At 42.5% G+C, this 19078-nt stretch overlaps 1 protein-coding gene across 3 annotated transcripts in view; it reads right to left on the reverse strand.

Moving 5' to 3' along the window:
• The window catches only part of wscd2 (WSC domain sialate O sulfotransferase 2), a 561027-nt gene that overhangs the window by 115071 nt on the left and 426878 nt on the right, over nucleotides 1-19078 (reverse strand). For all 3 annotated transcript variants that reach the window (XM_043715459.2, XM_043715457.2, XM_043715458.2), the window contains 2 exons: nucleotides 9800-9914; nucleotides 7614-7798 (listed from right to left, as the gene is read on the reverse strand). In XM_043715459.2, the coding sequence (XP_043571394.1) occupies nucleotides 7614-7798; nucleotides 9800-9914 (300 nt within the window). The remainder of the gene's footprint in view (nucleotides 1-7613; nucleotides 7799-9799; nucleotides 9915-19078) is intronic.

Genomic DNA, 19078 nt, shown 5'->3' on the forward strand with positions numbered 1-19078 from the left:
CACAATGTGAATTGAAGAGTATACACTGTTATTTGTATCAAGTGAACATTCCTTACTTGTGTTGGTTATAATACAATTCCAGTCCCATTGGTTTAAATGGTGCGGCTATTACACGATTTTCTTATAACACGTGACTGCACAGGAATAGAACAGTCGTGTTAGTAGGGAGTGTCAAGGCCATAGAATGATTTATAAAGAAGGTTCACTCCCAATGTTGGCATGGTGATGGAAGTCACTAAGGCCAAGTCCAACAGGAGGCAGTAAGGAGGTGAGGGCAGGGTGGTAACAGATGGCACAGCTTTGGACAAGTTGGAGCTGATGCAGGAATCGGCTTCAGTGCCCAACAATTTGGAAACCGGAGAGTTGGCTGCCAGAAGTAGCAAAATCGAGGATGGGATCAGGTGCTTTGTAACTCAATCCTGGATCCACCGTTCGAATTCTGTAAACTGTCTGGTTTAACTGATGTCAACAGCTGGGGCAGGGAATGGAATTGGGACAAAGGAAAATAAGTAGCTAGACACAGACTACCATTATACAGGGATTTTTCCTGAACTCTACAACTAAACTCAATCCAATTATACAAATCTTTTCTTCAATTAACCAGAATGTTTTCAGTCTCTATTCTCCTGTTAATATCCTGCATATTAAGAGTAAATAACCAACTGAAAGACCGTAGACTATTTGCCTATATTAGACCAATGAAAACAAGCTGTATGATCCGACTAATAACACTGAGGGGAAATTTGAACTAAATGATAATTCATTAATGAAGGTAAAAGTAATTTAAAAATAATTACTGAGGAGCATAAGATTATCATTAGGAGTGCAACTGTAATTATTGCTATTTAATTATGCATGCATTTTGATAACTGTCTCATGTCTCCAGGCAAAGTTCGTTACCATATTTTGCAGATTTTTAAAAAAATATAAAATACATATCAAATGTGGAACTGTTGCCACAGAATATAACAACTTTAAAGGTTGAGTTTATACAAGATGTTAACTGTGACAAGTTGATTTGTTTTTCTATATTCATTCACAGGATGAGGGCTTTGCTGGTTAGGCAGCATTTATTGTCCATCCCTCATTCCCCAGACGACGGTTACGAGCCAACCACATTGCTGTGGGTCTGGAGTCAAATGTAGGCCAGACCAGGTAAGGATGGCACTAAAACAGAAGTTACTGGGCAAGCTCATCAGGTCTGGAAGAATCTGTGAAGAGAAATCAGAGTGACACTCAACCCGAAACATTAACTCTAACTTCTCTTCAAAGATGCTGTCAGACCTGCTGAGCTTTTCCAGCAACTTCTGTTTTTGTTTCTGATTTACAGCATCCACAATTTGTTTGGTCCCTAATCAGGTAAGAATGGCAGCTTCCTTCCTGAAAGGACATTAGTGAACCAGGTGAGTTTTTCCAACATTTGGCAATGAATTTGTGGTCATCATTAGATTCTTAATCCCAGATATTTATTGAATTCAAATTCCACCATCTGTCTTAGCAGGATTTGAACCTGGGCTCCCAGAACTTTATCTGGGTCTGTGGATTAACAGTCCGGTGATAATACCATGAGGCCATCACCTCCCTGATTTCCTTCTTAGAAAGGATGTTTTTAAAAAACATGGATACGGGCATTGCTGGCTACGCCCAGCATTTATTGCCCATCCTAGAGGGCGGTTAAGAGTCAACAATATAGCTGTGGGTCTGGAGTCACAGGTAGGCCAGACCAGGTAAGGATGGCAGATTTCTTTCCCTTAGAGTCATCAGTAAACCAGATGGGTTTTCGTAACAATTGGCATGGTTGCCATTAAACAAGATTTTTTTAAAATTCCAGATTTTAATGCAATTTAAGTTTTGCCATCCATCATGGTAGGACTCAAACGTACATCCTCAGAACGTTAGCCTGGGGAGTGGGGTTAGAATACTAGTCCAGTGACATTACCATAATCAAGTCTTGTGACTTAATTAACATTCTGATGATCTGGAATACTTTTTGTTTCTAATTGTTCAATTTTTTCAATGTAATTCACAAACTCAGATCCATTAGAGGGAGGATAAATTCTCACACTACGAGACTCATTAGAGATAAATACACATATTGTCATGAAGATGTGTTACCAGAAATATGAATTGATAATATCAATATAAGTATACTTAAGAGTTTTATCGGATAAACACTTCACAAACCAAAACACAACACTGGCTGCAGTTCTAACAATGCTTCATTTGCAAGGGTCGGTCTCTTGGACGGAGATTCCAAGTCCTTCACTTTCAGAACCACTTTAGATTAGATTACAGTGTGGAAACAGGCCCTTCGGCCCAACAAGTCCACACTGCCCCGCCGAAGTGAAACCCACCCATACCCCTACATTTACCCCTTACCTAACACTACAGGCAATTTAGTATGGCCAATTCACCTGACCCTGCACATCTTTGGATGGTGGGAGGAAACCGGAGCACCCGGAGGAAACCCACGCAGATACGGGGAGAATGTGCAAACTCCACACAGTCAGTCGCCTGAGGCGGGAATTGAACCCGGGTCTCTGGCGCTGTGAGGCAGCAGTGCTAACCACTGTACCACCGTGCCGCCCACTTTCTGAGAGTGGTCACATGAATCAGCTCATGGTTGAAATAAAGTTATTGGAATTAAATCCAGGGAGTCTCACCCCGAGGACATCTCTGTAGGAGTTCCTCAGGGTCATGTCCTAGGGCCAGCCATCTTCAGCTACTTCACCAATGGCCCTTCATAAGGTCAGAAGTGGGAATGTTTGCTGATGACTGCACAATCTTCAGCACCATTCTGAACTTCTCAGGCACTGAAACAGCTGGTTTCCACATACAGGAAGTACTGGACAACATACGGGCTTGCGCTGACAAATGGGAAGTGGCAATCATGACACACAGTGCCAGCCTATGACCACTTCAAATAAGAGAGAATTGAACCCTATACAGCTCTGATTAGACCACACATGGAATATTGTGTTCAGTTTTGGATGCCTTATTATAGGAAGGATGTGGAAGCTTTAGAGAGGGCACAGAGGAGATTTATCAGGATGCTGCCTGGGCTGGAGGGCATGTCTTATGAAGAAACGTTGAGGGAGCTAGGGCTTTTTTCATTTGAGAGAAGAAGTATGAGAAGTACAAGACGATGAGAGGCATAGATAGACTGAATAGTCGGAAACTTTTTCCCCAGGCAGAAATAGCTACCACAAGGGGGCATAATTTTAAGGTGATTGGAGGAAGGTTTAGGGGAGATGACAGAGGTCAGTTCTTTACACAGAGAGTGGTGGGTGTGTGGAATGCACTGCCAGCAGTGGTGGTAGACATTAGGGACATTTAAGTGACTCTTGGTTAGACATATGGATGATAGTAAAATGAAGGGTATGTAGATTAGTTTAATTTTAGAGTAGGATAAAAGGCTGGCACAACGTCAAGGGCTGAAGGGACTGTATTGTTCTATGTTCTGAGTTCTATGAGCCACAATCCCTTGGCATTCAATGACATTACCCTTACTGAATCCACAACATACCAAAACTTCATGGGATCGGGAGGGCTTTACCATTGAACAAAGTCAGCCAGCTAAATACTGTAGCTGCAAGTATAAATTAGAGGCTGGGAAGAGTGCATCAATTAACTCACCTCCTGTCTCCCTACCCACCATCTCTAAGGAATGGTCAAGGGTTTGACAGAATACTCCCACTTGCTCGAATAGTGGCAACACCAACAACACTCGCAACCCTCCACATCATTCAGGAGAAAGCAGCCTGCTTCATCAGCATCCCATCCACAAATGTCAGCTTTCACTCCCTCCACCACTGATGCTCTGTAGCAGCAGTGTGTAACATCTACAGGATGGACTGCACAACTCCTTGGACAGCACCTTCCAAACCTGTGGCCTCTAGCACAAAGGAGGACAAGGGCAACAGATACATGGGAATGCGACCAACTGCAAGCTCCTCTCCAAGCCACTCACCATCCTCACATGGATGTATACTACTGTTCCTTCACATTAGTTGGTCAGACTCTTGGAACACCCTTCCTAATAGGTGTCTATACTCCAAGGTCTAAAGCAGTTGTACATACATGTGCAACCACCATGTTTTTTAGGGCAGTTAGATGTAGGGCGCCCACATTCTATGAACAAATAACGAAAAAATGATGAGCTTGCATTATAAATTCATAAGAATTAGGGGCAGAATTAGGAGCTGAATCGAGTCTGCTCCTCCATTCAGTCATGGCTGACACACTCCTCACCCCTATTTCCCTGCCTTCTCTCTGTATCTCTTCAACCCATTACCCATTAAACATCTGGCTAACCATTCCTTAAATTTACTCACTTTCCCAGCATCCACCGCACTTTGGGGGTAGCAAATTCCACACATTCTTGACCCTTTGGGAGAAGTAGTTTCTCTTCAGCTCTGTTTTAAATTTGTTTCCCCTTACCCTAAGACTGTGACCTCTCGCCCTAGAATGCCCCACAAGAGGAAGTATCCGCTCCATGTCCATTTTATCCACACCTTTTATCATCTTGAACACTTCAATTTGATCTCATCTCATTCTTCTAAATTCCAGAGAGAATAGGCTGAAACTGTTCATAGAATCAGAGAATCCCTACAGTAGGGAAACAGGCCATTTGGCCCAACAAGTCCATACTGACCCTCCGAAGAGTAACCCACCCAGACCCATTCCCCTACCCTATTACTTTACATTTACCCCTGACTAATGCATCTAGCCTGCACATCCCTGAACACTCTGGGCAATCTTAGCACAGCTAATTCACCTAACCTGCAGATCATTGGACTGTGGGAGGAAACCAGAGTTCCCGGAGGAAAGTTAAACAACCCTTTCATCTGTGGGATCAATCTAGTGAACTTCCTCTGAGCCGCCTCCAATGCCACTCCATCTTTCCTCAAATAAGGGGATCAAAACTGTACACAATACTCCAGGTCTGGTCTCATCAATACCTTGTATAGTTGCAACAATACCTCCTTACCTTTATATTCTGTTCCTTTAGCTATAAAGACCAACATTCCATTTGCTTTCTTTATTAACTGGGTACCTGCATGCTAGTTTTCTGTGATTCATGGATGATTAGAGTTAAGCAGAATGCAAGTTGATCTTATTGAAACATGTAAAGTTCTGAGGAGAACTTGCTCAGTTAGATGATGAAAGAATATTTCCCCTTGTGGGAGACATTGAACTAGGTAGCACAGTTTAAGGTGCCTCAGAATTAAGGAGGAGATCAGAACTTTTTTTCTTTCAGTTGGTCATTCGTCTCTTCACCAGAACATGGTGGAGGGTGGAGCAGTGAATATTTTTGAGGCTGAGTTAGATTTCTAATTGACAAAGGGAGGCAAAAGGACAGCAGTGGGTAGACAGGAAAGTAGTCTTAAGGCCATAGTTAGATCAGGCATCTAACTGGTCTTATCAAATGATACAGCAGACTTGAGGGGCTAAATGGCCTACTTCTGATCTGTATTCATATGTACATTATATGTATAGGATTTTGTTATATAGGAGAAACTTGAATATTACATTCGGTAAGATGGCAAAGTGACTCTGACACTGGACCGGTAATCCAGAGACATTGTTTGGCTTTCCACTTCTGGTACTTGGGATTCTACCAGTCAAACATCCAAGACCGCTCAACTTGAGAAATGTTTCCAATCAAATAAAAACCGTGGTTTCTTTTGGTACAGCTTTAACACAATGGGGTTAAGTCTGATACCACTCATGCAACCAGAACAGATTCTGAACTCACTGTATGTCAGTTACATTTGGATCAGGGACAATCCAGGTTTAATATTCTGCTTGAATCTAGAGTTAACACTGACCATCTCCTCCTGAAATTGCAGCTGGTCACCTCTGAGTCACTGTGGCTCTACTTTCCTTATGGATCAGCTATGGAAATCTTCTGCAGGTCTGCCGTAAGTTGATTTTTGAATGTTTTCTGGCCTCTTCCCTATTGTGTCCAGCTTCCAATAGACTACCTTCAGGTTGTAAGTTTGCTCATTGAGCTGGTAGGTTTGTTTTCATGAGATTAAACCTTCCAGCTCAGCAAGCAAACTTACAACCTGAACCTCAACCTGAGCTACAAATCTTCTCAAAAATCACATAGACCACCTTGTTGTAAAGGTCGGGCTGGAGGTTATTCACCCTGTGGGACTAGCTACTGAGAATTCTGAATGTTAATAGAAGCTAGTTTACTGTAAACTCTTGTGCAACTTCACACTATGTCTGACTGTGTCCAAGACCATGGTCAGGTCTCCTTTTCCATTTGATTGCTGATGTCATCACAGTGGGCGATGTTACCCACAGTCTTGCTGATATTAATCCTTCCAGACCACGGTTAGCTGCATTAAAAATGCTACACTAATACAAATTATAACTGATGATCAAAACATGTCCTTAGCTTTCCTGACTGAATGATTTCCCTCCACCTTCCTTCTTCCAGCTTTTTGATGGCAAGCTCATTTATCAATCTGCCGAGCCCCGTTCCAGTTCTCAGCACCAGAAGGCTGAATAATTCAATTCGCAACAGAAGTGAAGGCACAACAGCCTTCATATTGTCTGCATCTCCCCCTGCCTCAGAACTCCCAATCCTTCCCAATCCCACTACTGAACCATCCCCACTTCTGGTACTTGGGATTCTACCGGTCAAACTTCCAAGACTGCTCAACTTGAGGAATGTTTCCAATCAAGAAAAAAACGTGGTTTCTTTTGGTACAGCTTTAACACCATGGGGTTAAGTCTGATACCACTCATGCAACCAGAACAGATTCTGAACTCACTGTATGTCAGTTACATTCGGATGAGGAACAATCCAGGTTTAATATTCTGCATTAAAGCTAAATCTGCTCAGGTTCTGGCAGAATGATGGAGCCATACGGCATTGGATGAGGCCATTTGACCAGGTGTGACTTTCCTGGGTCTTTGACTGATCCATTCAGCTGGATTCCCTTCCTTCCATAGTCCTGCAAATTCTCCTTTTCAAATAGACATTAAGCAGAGTGTTGTCACTATCGCTTCAGCCAATTAATTGGACGTGGGATGGGTCTTAAAACACGACTTACAGGAAAGAGGATCTATAATTACAGAAATCTATTTGCTCAGCAATTCAGACTGAACCTCTGAGAGCTACCGCAAACAGAGCTCAGGCCTGAAACCACAGCAGTCTCCCAAACACAGCAGGGTTATTTCTGTGGCAGAGTGCAGTTTGTAGGGCACAGTTATATCCATTAAAACATTGAATGAATTCCAATCACATTGCAATGTGGCATTGCTGGATGAATGGCCAAATCATTTTCATTCTGCTTGTAATTTGTGGTGTCGCTATATTTATACCATTTTATGTTCAGTGGTTTACAAGTGTAGGAGAAAGTGAGGACTGCAGAAGCTGGAGATCAGAGTCGGGAGTGTGGTGCTGGGAAAGCACAACAGGTCAGGCAGCATTCAAGGAAGGGGAGAGTCGACGTTTTGGGCATAAGCCCTTCATCAGGAATTTATAAGTGCATCCACATTGTCCCCCAGTACAACCTTATAAACAGGAAAAGGGACAGAAATTCATTCTGGCTCTATGTATGTTGGTCTAGCCCGTCCTGGACAGTTGTGCTTACAGCGTCTAGTGGATTCTCGGGTGAGCTCCAGGTGGTAGACAGACAGACGGTTGGGCCCTCCGCACATGTTGCTCTTCTCACCTTTACACTCCATGCTGCACTCGGAGTCACTCGTGTTCCGGGCCTGGATCTTATGTCCACAATAACACTCTGCTCCAAACTCCAGGCCTGCGTATTGATAACCCCTGGGGAGGTAAGCCAGAGAAATAGTTATATCTGGAACAGATTCTGGGGTGAGATTTGAGCCCACAACCACATGATTGGGAGTCATGTATGAGAACCTGCTTCAGCTATCAAAAGGAAAGAGAAGAGTCAGTGATCTTTACCTTTTATTGTGATCCAGTCTCTTTGCAGGAGAGTCCATTTTTCCAAAACCATCACATAAATGTTACTCTTGCGTTGTGACACAAAATGAATTCAGCTTCAGTTTCTAATTAGCAAACCCTACAGGTTTTATAAAGCGAAAGAAGTTGCACAGAACCTTTTAAAAAGCCTGAACTAGAGTCTTGCCATGTTTTGGGAAGGGTGTGAGTGTCTGAATTGAATAGGAGAGGATTAGTTTGAGATGAGGGATTTTAGATGCGATGTTGGATTGAGGAAGCTGGGGTCGAACTTGTCGTTGGAAAGGAGATTGATGACTTTGAGTAAAATCGTAACAATGCTTCAGGAGAACAATTTCACTTAAATTATGACACAGAGCTTTAATTAAACCACTGCACTTAGTGACCAGTGACAGGAATCATCTCCAAATGGGAGAATACCCTGTAAAAATATGACTTGACCCCCATTGCATCATGTGACATTCTTGTCTACATCACCATTCCACCTCAGAGACTGTCTGAATGCAGCTGGCAGACAATGCTAAGTTGCACAGGTGACTGGCACATGGTGCCATCTGCCAGAGTCACCTCACCACCATGAGTTAACATAACAGAGTATCCCAAGGGATTACACTTTTGATATTTCTTTGCTATCCAAGATAAATCTTGGAAATGTCCATTTTTGAGACACCAAAGAGTTGAAATTAAGTTTGGTGCTCTTCTTTCCTCATAAGCACTGCGTAATCAATCAAGTGGTGCATCATTTGTCTACAGCTATAATCACTGTCTGGTAGAACGTCAGTGGGTTGCTACACCAATCTATTACTGGCTTCACATTATTATATTAAAGAATCATATAGCTCCACATTTCAACACTGCACCTTCCCCAACACACAAACATGCAGAGGCACGTGCGAATTTCAGAAAAATAATATGTATTGGCATTGAACATGTCCATTTGCAACACGGTTTGAGAGATGTTCTCATTTCAGGAAGACAATCATGCAATAATTGTTGAAACAAGGGATCAGAGTCTGGTTCTATGAATAATTTCCCATGTCACAAATCCAACACCTGAGATTAAATGTAAACCCAACGTGTGGACATCACTGCTGAAACAAAAGGCCACAGAGTCATTTAGGAAATAGAAGAAGGCTATTTAGCCCATCAAGTTAATGTCAGAACAGCAATCTGGGGCATTGGACTGAACACAGCCTTCAAGGGCAGTCTTTCCTTTCTTTATTATCAGTCAATGACAGAACATTGAAATATTAGAGAGGGTTTATTCATCAATGGATAGGTATAGACATATTGAAGTAAACAGCAGTAACAAAATAAAAACAGTCCATTTTCTGCCCAAGTTATCTGTGTTGCGTGTTACCCACAATATGAGAAAATGGTTCAAATTTTGCATCCGTATTATTTCAACACTTATTTATTCAGCCACTTATTGAATGGCACATTATGAGGACAATTACCTGCTCGCTTCCATCTTGGTCCCATACTCCTTAGACACTTGCGACTATAGAGACCTCAGGTTTGAAGTTCTGAATGGACTCCCCATCTCAACAACTTGTTGCAGGGAGAAAATACCAGATTGCCACTACTCTTAGCTTGCAGGAGTGCTCTTTGACATCATCCCTGAAAAGTCTGGCTCTACTTTTAAGGAATAACTCATTGTTTTAGGATCGGGTAATGGAGGAAATCAGTTCTATCTATCTATTAAGGCCTGTTAATCCGTGGGAAATGTACACTAGCAACCAAGGAATAGCAGAACTGTAAAATATCCTTATGTTCAATTACCAGTTATAACTGGAGAGATCATTAAATAAAGTGAAATTCATAAGTTGAACTCTGCAACCCTACCTTTCAGCACAGTTGTCCTGGCAACGAAATACTGTCATCTTTCTGTAGTCAAAGAATGCTGTTCCCCTCAAGGCTCTCTGCTTGGTGTTATCAAAATAACAGCCGATATATTTGGCTGGGAACAGAAAAGAAAAGGCACACAATGTAACAATAGATAAAAATTCACAGTGTAGAAATTCATCAGATAGAGCCTGGGGCTAGAGGTTACTCCAGCTGCTTCACCATGAAACTGCCTCCTGTTTTCCAACAAATCAGGTAAAACCGACTGACTGCGATTCAGATAGAGGCTGTGGTACATGTGGACGTTTTAATTGCCTAACAGCAGAGGTGATGAATGTGAAAACTGCAGGGGTTTTCCATTGCTGAAACACTTGGGGGGAAGGAGGGGACGGGGGCAGGACGCGTGTTATCATTCAAAGGTCTGAAACTGTGCATAGCAAAGGGATTGTTAAAAAAAAGGAACAGCCAGGACTAGCATGTCATGCCCACAACCCATGAATGAATAATGCAAACAGTAACTTTTAATAAAGCAAGATATTTCCAGGTTGAATTCCCATTGGAATTTATTAGATTCTGACAATATCCAGGACAATACTGCGAGTGAAACAGATACATATTCTTCATTTTGTCTGATTATTTTCATCGATCATTTGTTAAAATATTGTAGGTAGTAAAGGCTGTTCATCGAGAATCACCCAATCAGATAACAAAGACTCTGTTTGCTTTCCAATTGGTCGGGGAAGGCAGGATCCAGAAAGTTCACTCGTCAGGCTCAATTGTTAATGGATACAATTTGTCGGATAGATAAGAGAGGGACCAATAGATGTAAAATATCTGGATTTCCAAAAGGCATTTGATAAGGATCCATATAAAAAAATGGCATGAGAAAAATCAAAACAACGGCACTTTTAAAAGGGAAAGGGACAGACAAAGGCAACACGTGGTCTGGTCAGTGTAGGAGAAAGAGAAAGAGAGAGAGAGAGAGAGAGAGAAACCCACACTGCTAACTGACAGAGCAGTGAACCTGCGCAGTTACTGCCCTTGCTGTTGAATTCATATGTTGCTGGACATCAGAGTGCATTTGGGAAAATTAATAAACAGTGAAATTCACAATTTGATCTTGGAGGAACCTGTTTGGGAGAGGTCACAACACAGAAACAGAAAAGTGAATACTTTAAGTATAGCCTTGCTGTAAATCTGCAATACTGAGTAGAGTGGGTTCTTTCTTGATTATACATTTTATTGAGATATGAATTTAAAAGGAGGTCCTCAAGAGTAGTAATCTCTGGATTACTCCCAGTGCTACGAGCTGTGAAGGCAGGAATAGGAGGATAGAGCAGATGAATGCATGGCTGAGGAGCTGGTGTATGGGAGAAGGATTCACATTTTTGTATCATTGAAATCTCTTCTGGGGTAGAAGTGATCTGTACAAGAAGGACAGATTACACCTGAATTGTAAGGGGACTAATATACTGGCAGAGAGATCTGCTAGAGCTGTTTGGGAGGATTTAAACTAGTAAGGTGGGGGGTGGCGGGACCCAGGGAGATAATGAGGAAAGTGATCGATCTGAGACTGGCACAGTTGAGAAAAGAAGCAAGCTCGGGTTCAGTTCCCGCCTCAGGTGACTGACTGTGTGGAGTTTGCACATTCTCCCCGTGTCTGCGTGGGTTTCTTCCGGGTGCTCCGGTTTCCTCCCACAATCAAAAGATGTGCAGGTCAGGTGAATTGGCCATGCTAAATTGCCCGTAGTGCGAGGTGAAGGGGTAAATGTAAGGGAATGGGTCTGGGTAGGTTGCGCTTCGGCGGGTCGATGTGGACTTGTTGGGCCGAAGGGCCTGTTTCCGCACTGTGAGTAATCTAATCTAATCAAACAGTCTGGGCAGGCAGGGACAAAACAGAGAACAAAGTAGGATGGATAAATTAAACTGCATTTATTTCAATACAAGAGGCCTAACAGGGAAGACAGATGAACTCAGGGGAAAGTTAGGAACACGAGACTGGGATATCATAGCAATTACAGAAATATGGCTCTGGGATGGACAGGACTGGCAGCTTAATGTTCCAGGATACAAATGCTACAGGAAGGACAGAAAGGGAGGCAAGAAAGGAGGGGACTGTACTGAGGGAAGACATTCCCGGAAATATATCCAGGGAAGTTATTTGGGTGGAACTGAGAAATAAGAAAGGGATGATCATCTTATTTGGATTGTATTACAGACCCCCTAACAGTCAGAGGGAAATTGAGAAACAAACTTGTAAAGAGATCTCAGCTATCTGTAAGAATAATAGAGTGGTTATGGGAAGGGATTTTAACTTTCCAAACATAGACTGGGACTGCCATAGTGTTAAGGGTTTGGATGGAGAGGAACGTGTTAAGTGTGTGCAAGAACATTTTCTGATTCAGAATGTGGATGTACCTACGACAGAAGGTGCAAAATTTGAACTACTCTTGGGAAATAAGGCAGGGCAGGTGACTGAGGTGTCAGTAGCGGAGCACTTTGGGGCCAGCGACCATAATTCCATTAGTTTTAAAGTAATGATGGAAAATAATAGACCAGATCTAAAAGTTGAAGTTCTAAATTTCAGGAAGGCTAATCTTGACGGTATCAGGTAATAACTTTCAAAAGCTGATTGGGGCAGACGTTCGCAGGGAAAGGGACGAATGAAAAATGGAAAGCCTTCAGAAATTAGATAACAAGAGCCCAGAGACAGTATGTTCCTGTCAGGGTGAAAGGGAAGGCTGGTAGGTGCAGAGAATGCTGGATGACTAAAGAAATTAAGGGTTTAGCAAAGACAAAGAAGGAAGCATATGTCAGGTATAGACAGCATAGATCAAATGAATCCTGTCTATAAAGAGTATAAAGCAAGTAGAATATACTTAAGAGGGAAATCAGGAGGGCAAAAAAGGACATAAGATGGCTTTGGCAAATAGAATTAAGGAGAATCCAAAGGGATTTTACAAATACATTAAGGACAAAAGGGTAACTAGGGAGAGAACAGGGCCCCTGAAAGATCAGCAAGGCGGCCTCTTTGTGGAGCCGCAAGAGATGGGGGAGATACCAAACGAGTATTTTGCATCTGTGTTCACTGTGGAGAAGGTCATGGAAGATATAGACTGTAGAGAAATAGATGGTGTCATCTTGAAAAATGTCCATATTACAGAGGAGGAAGTGCTAGATGTCTTGAAACGCATAAAGGTGGATAAATCCCCAGGACCTGATCAGATGTACCCTGAAACTCTGTGGGAAGCTAGAGAAGTGATTGCTGGGCCTCTTGCTGAGATATTTGTATCATCAATAATCACAGATGAAGTGCTGTAAGACTGGAGGTTGGCAAACGTCGTGCCACTGTTTAAGAAAAGTGGTAAGGACAAGCCAGGGAACTATAGACCAGTGAGCCTGATGTCGGTGGTGGGCAAGTTGTTGGAGGGAATCCTGAGGGACAGGATGTACATGTATTTGGAAAGGCAAGGACTGATTAGGGATAGTCAACATGGCTTTGTGCATGGGAAAACATGTCTCACAAAACTCATTGAGTTTTTTGAAAAATTAACAAAGAGGATTGATGTGGGCAAAGCGGTAGACATGATCTATATGGACTTCAGTAAGGTGTTCGACAAGGCTCCCCATGGGAGACCGGTGAGCAAGGTTAGACCTCATGGAATATAAGGAGAACTAGGCATTTGGATACAGAACTGGTTCAAAAGTAGAAGACAGAGGGTGGTGGTGGAGGGTTGTTTTTCAGACTGGAGGCCTGTGACCAGTGGAGTGCCACAAGGATTGGTGCTGGGGCCATTACTTTTCGTCATTTATATAAATGATTTGGATGTGAGTATAAGAGGTATAGTGAACAAGTTTGCAGATGACACCAAAATTGGAGGTGTAGTGGACAGCAAAGACGGTTACCTCAGATTACAACAGGATCTTGATCAGATGGGCCAATGTGCTAAGGAGTAGCAGATGGAGTTTAATTCAGATAAATGTGAGGTGCTGCATTTTCGGAAAGCCAATCATAGCAGGACCTTTACACTTAATGGTAAGGTCCTAATGAGTGTTGCTGACCAAAGAGACCTTGCAGTGCAGATTCATAACTCCTTGAAAGTAGAGTCACAGGTAGGTAGGATAGTGAAGAAGGCATTTGGTATGCTTTATTTTATTGGTCAGAGTACAGAGCACAGGAGTTGGGAGGTCATGTTGTGGCTGTACAGGACATTGATTAGGCCACTGTTGGAATATTGTGTGCAATTCTGGTCTCCTTCCTATGAGAAGGATATTGTAAAACTTGAAAGAGTTCAGAAAAGATTTATAAGGATGTTGCCAGGGTTGGAGGATTTGAGCTATAGGGAGAGGTTGAATAGGCTGGGGCTGTTTTCCCTGGAAAATCGGAGGCTGAGGGGTGACCTCATGGAGATTTATAAAATCATGAGGGAGATGGGTAGGACAAATAGACAAAGTATTTTCCTTGGGGTGGGGGAGTCCAGATCTAGAGGGCATAGATTCAGGATGAGAGGGGAAAGATATAAAAGATACCTAAGGGGCAACTTTTTCACGCAGAGGGTGGTGTGTGTGTGTGTGTGTGTGTGTGGAATGGGCTGCCAGAGGAAGTGGTGGAGGCTGGTGCAATTGCAACATTTAAAAGTAATCTGGATGGGTATATGAATAGGAAGGGTTTAGAGAGATATGGACTGGGTGCTGGCAGGTGGGACTAGATTAGGTTGGGTTATCTGGTCGGCATGGACGAGTTGGACCGAAGGGTCTGTTTCCGAGCTGTACATCTCTATGACTCTCTGACTCTATGACTGTCTGTATGGGATTTGCATATTCTCCCTGCTGTGTGCTTCGGTTTCCTCCCACACTTCCAAAGATGTGCAGGAGATGTGGATTGGCCATGCTAATTTGCCAATTAGCCAGGTGTGCCGGCTAGGTGGGTTAGCCATGGGGAATGAGGGGTAGGGAGTGGGTCTGGGTGGGATGCTCTTCAGAGGGGCATGTTGATTCAATGGGCTAAATATCCTGCTTTCACACTGTAGGGATTCTATTCTATGATGATATTGCTTGACCTGATGCTCATATTGCATGTTGGAGCATGTTTGATGGGCTATATAGTCTACCCCTTCTCCTATTCCTTGTGTGAGCTTCCAGTGTGAAAAGGCGATCCAAATTGGTGCTCTCTGATCAAGCTCAATTATGCAGCTTCCCCAGTTGTGTAAAACATACAATGGCTGCTGACATTTGGAATCAAGTCCCTTCATAAATGCGAAGACAGGACAAGCACAACAGGAATAAAACCAGCTCAACACAATATTTGCAGAAAACAGTGGCTTTTCCCCTTGCATCCTCCCAAGTGACGCTGAAAGTTCATTCTCTTTGAGGGCGATAGTGAAAAATGAGCATTGCTATAACGCACACCGCACTTGCCCATCAACTCCATGCTGATCCCCCGAAGAGCAAATCACCCAGACCCACCCCCGACAACTCTGCATTTCCCCATGTCTAATCCACCTAACCTGCACATCTTTGGACTGTGGGAGGAAACCCACACAAACATGGGGAGAATGTACAAACTCTACACAATTGCCTGAGGGTGGAATTGAACCCAGGTCGTTGGCACTGTGAGGCAGCAGTGCTAACCACTGAGGCACTGTGTTATTCTTGCCAGAGAGGGCCCAGTTCCAGGATTCCTGCCTGTTATGAAGTTAACGGCATGTAATGTGCCTTTAAGAGAGAGTGAAGGCTCGTTTGCACTGAGAGCTTGCAGGCACCTGTCATGTGACTGACTAGCAGTCTCAGAGTGTACTTGAAAATTGAAAATATGTAACATTTGGCTGTGAAACAAATACCTCAGTTTGGGTTGCTATGTTTTCAAAACAGTTTATATTTAACCAATCCATTTAAATTATGCCCCAGGACACTCAAACCTAATCAAATTTGAATGTTATTGTTTTGACAACATCTAACCAATGAGACGATCCAATGTTTGGGGTATAAAAGAAGCCAGCATTTTGAAACTTATCCAGACAGACAGTAACCAACTGCTATTGTCAGAGTAAAGGCCAGCTAAATATTCTCTATCAAAGGTACCTTTCTCATATGAAACATCTTTGCAGCAAAAGACCAAAGACAACCCAGGGAGATCTACAGCCAGAGGAAGACAGACACTGGAGACAGCAGCTGCTGTAGGGGTTTAAGAATTAAGTTGATGTAATTTTAATAGGGGTCTTTATTGGAACAGTGTATGGTTATAGAGTTGGAGGCAGGTAACAAGCTATTAGGAGAAAAGAGGCTGCGAGTTATACATAGTTGTTGTTTAATGTTCACTTTTGGAGATAACGAATAAATAGATATTTTTTCTTTAAATTGTGAATTTGGGAGTTCTCTGTCATTCTTAACAGATTACGAGGCAAGGTGAGCTTTTCTGGGTGTTCGGTTTAATTAGCAGAGGGGTTCACCACCGTGTCATAACGCTGTCTCATTCCCGTTTTCACCAGTGCTGGGCCAGGGTGCAGACAGTTAGCCTGAACACAGCTCTCTTGCCTTTACCTGCTCCATTGTGGGGTGGGTAACCTTTGTAGACTGAGCCTGCAATTGCACTGCAGTCGGATACCTTCAGTACGACTTTACAATCTAGACATAGTTCATGACCTCTCAGAGAAGGTGTCAACCATGGCGATTGCCAGGCCCAAGTGAGGAAGCAAAAGTGAACACAGCTACCTTGAATTCTTTCATTGCCATGCTCAGTCTTCCTTAGGTTTCAAAGATTAGATTCTGTATTGTTAGTTAGACCCACCTTTCCTGCATTGCTTGATTTTGGTGTGTGTCCCGCTGAGGTACGTTAATCATGACACTGATCAACATAGTGAAAGTATTGAGATGCATGACAATATTTCTCACATTGGAAAAACTCTCATTCATTCAAAACATAAAAACAAAACACTGCTTGTGATCTCTAGTGATCTCATAATCTGAAGTGATTTAAATACTCTGAACTCATATGGAAACAAAACAAAATATTTCAGTAACTTTCACTTTGGGAAATAATAAAGAACCACCTTCCCTTAAGCTCCCAGACTCTTATGATTGACAGAACATCTGGTGTAGCTACAGTAAAGGTCATTCTTTTTCAATTTCAATAGAGTCTATTGTTTATATCTCCCAACATTTGTATTATGGCTGATCCTATTATGAATGCTTGTCTGAGTTTCAATAGGTCAAGAACAATTTATCTCTGCAGTGTGCTGTGCTATTATTTGATTGACAATCTTAGGAGAGTAGTAAAGAATTACAATTGTTGTGGTTACTGAAATAAATCAGTTTATTTTAATTAACCGATCGGTCACTTGAGGGAATTAAATTCTTTTGATTGCAGGACTTTTCAGTCTGAAGAGTACATGAGCGAGAGCTCCCTTAGACTGTTTGAAGTTTGATTTTCTTTTCATTACCATTTCTCAGACTTAGCTCATGGTGAATATTAGGTGAAAGTGAGGACTGCAGATGCTGGAAATCAGAGTCGAGAGTGTGGTGCTGTAAAAGCACAGCAGGTCAGGCAGCATCCGAGAAGCAGGAAAATCGACCTTTTGGGCAAAAAGCCCTTCATCAGGAAACATCAATTCTCCTGCTTCTCGGGTGCTGCCTGACCTGCTGTGCTTTTCCAGCACCACAATCATGGTGGATATTGGAAAAGTGGCAATGGAGCATGGAGGTAGCAATGGGATAAGGTGAAGCATGAGGATATGAGAAAGCATGAGGTAATGATTGGTTAGGAGTATGATGATATAACGGAGGAGGGCATGTCGGGTGACATGGATGAGGGATGACGATTTGAGTTTCAGAAATTCATCACGAGAACTGCACTGGTGTCTCAGGAAATGGAGGCAGAAATTCTAGCTTCCAGCCTCACTATCTACCTGCTTCTACTGTTCACTCAGGCCTCCAACAGGCCTCTACCTCAGGGGAATTTTCCAACTTGATCTTTTGACCTCCTGCATAAAAATCCAGCCCAGTGATTCTCTGGGCAGGATACATGGCAGTAAATATGGAGAATGTGAAATGGACCGGTAGCTATCTGAGCTCATTGTGACATCCATCAGCAGGACTCACCAACATAATCAGAGTGTTATTGCAAATCCCAGAAGATGTACCATCTCTATGTATACAATTCTGAGACGTGTGTCTTCAGCTGTGGCCTGCTAACCTTTTTCCCACGGCATGTTACAGTTTGATTATAGACAGTCCACTGATTCTGAGGGCTTCAAAAGTTAACAAAAGTGGAAAAAGACAGAAAATCAATTATTTATAAAGGATGACAGCATTAGCTACAATGGCTCTCATATTAAACTAGTCCCACGATTTGGAGAGACCCCACAGACAGATCCCTAATGGATGGTAAACTGAGAATCATTGAGTCCCATCGAATCCCAGTGATCCTTTCAATGAATACTAAAGAAGGCACATTGGAATTCTTCCAAAAGAAACATAGCGATTACAGTGAATACCCGTGTAGCACACAATGACCTATTTATGTGAAGCCATTGCATAGACAAGCTTTGTGGTAATTTAGTTTTTAAACTCAATTCACTGGGTCACACAATGTGAGGCTAGAGGGCAGTCTATTCATTAATCAAGCAACAAAATTGAGAGATTTGCTGGCGAACTATGACGATTAGTAGATAAACTAATGCCTCAGATTTCCAATTCTGTTTTTTAATATTGTTGTTGAAAAAACCCAGGCAATTGTCAAAAAGACAAACTGAAGATGTGGTAAGGGAAACAGTAACTGATGAGGCTTGACTGAGAATTTTTGTTTTAGCTCACTCACTGGATGTGGGCATTTTTTGACCAGGCCAGTATTCATTGCCCTAATTACAAGGACTTTTTTTTTAAAATTCAGAGTTTTCTCACTCTGAAGAGTACATGGGAGAGAACCCACCCTCTGATTGTTTGAAATTTACTTCTTATTTCATTACCATTTCTCAGACTTGGCTCCTAGGTCACAGTGGAAGGTTGGGAAAATGGCGATAGAGCAGAGAGATGGCAATGGGACTAGGTGGAGCCCAGATCCTCAGAGCATCAGCTGTGTTTCTGGAAAAATAGTCTAGAGATAATACCATTCGCCATTGCCTCCCCCACATTTTATGGACCTATGGATTTTAGCTGAAAAGGAGGTGAAGGGATCCACAGTTTTAATGGATTATGAAAAACTGATCTGGAAACAAAGCAATGCATTGCCTGTAAAACTCTGGTTCTTTTATTTCAGGAAATTTATATTTGCCACAGCAAGTG

The sequence above is a fragment of the Chiloscyllium plagiosum genome, unplaced genomic scaffold, assembly GCF_037043375.1.
Source record: "Chiloscyllium plagiosum isolate Xiang-an unplaced genomic scaffold, Cpla_swu_hap1 HiC_scaffold_24, whole genome shotgun sequence".
NCBI classification, from domain to species: Eukaryota; Metazoa; Chordata; class Chondrichthyes; order Orectolobiformes; family Hemiscylliidae; genus Chiloscyllium; species Chiloscyllium plagiosum.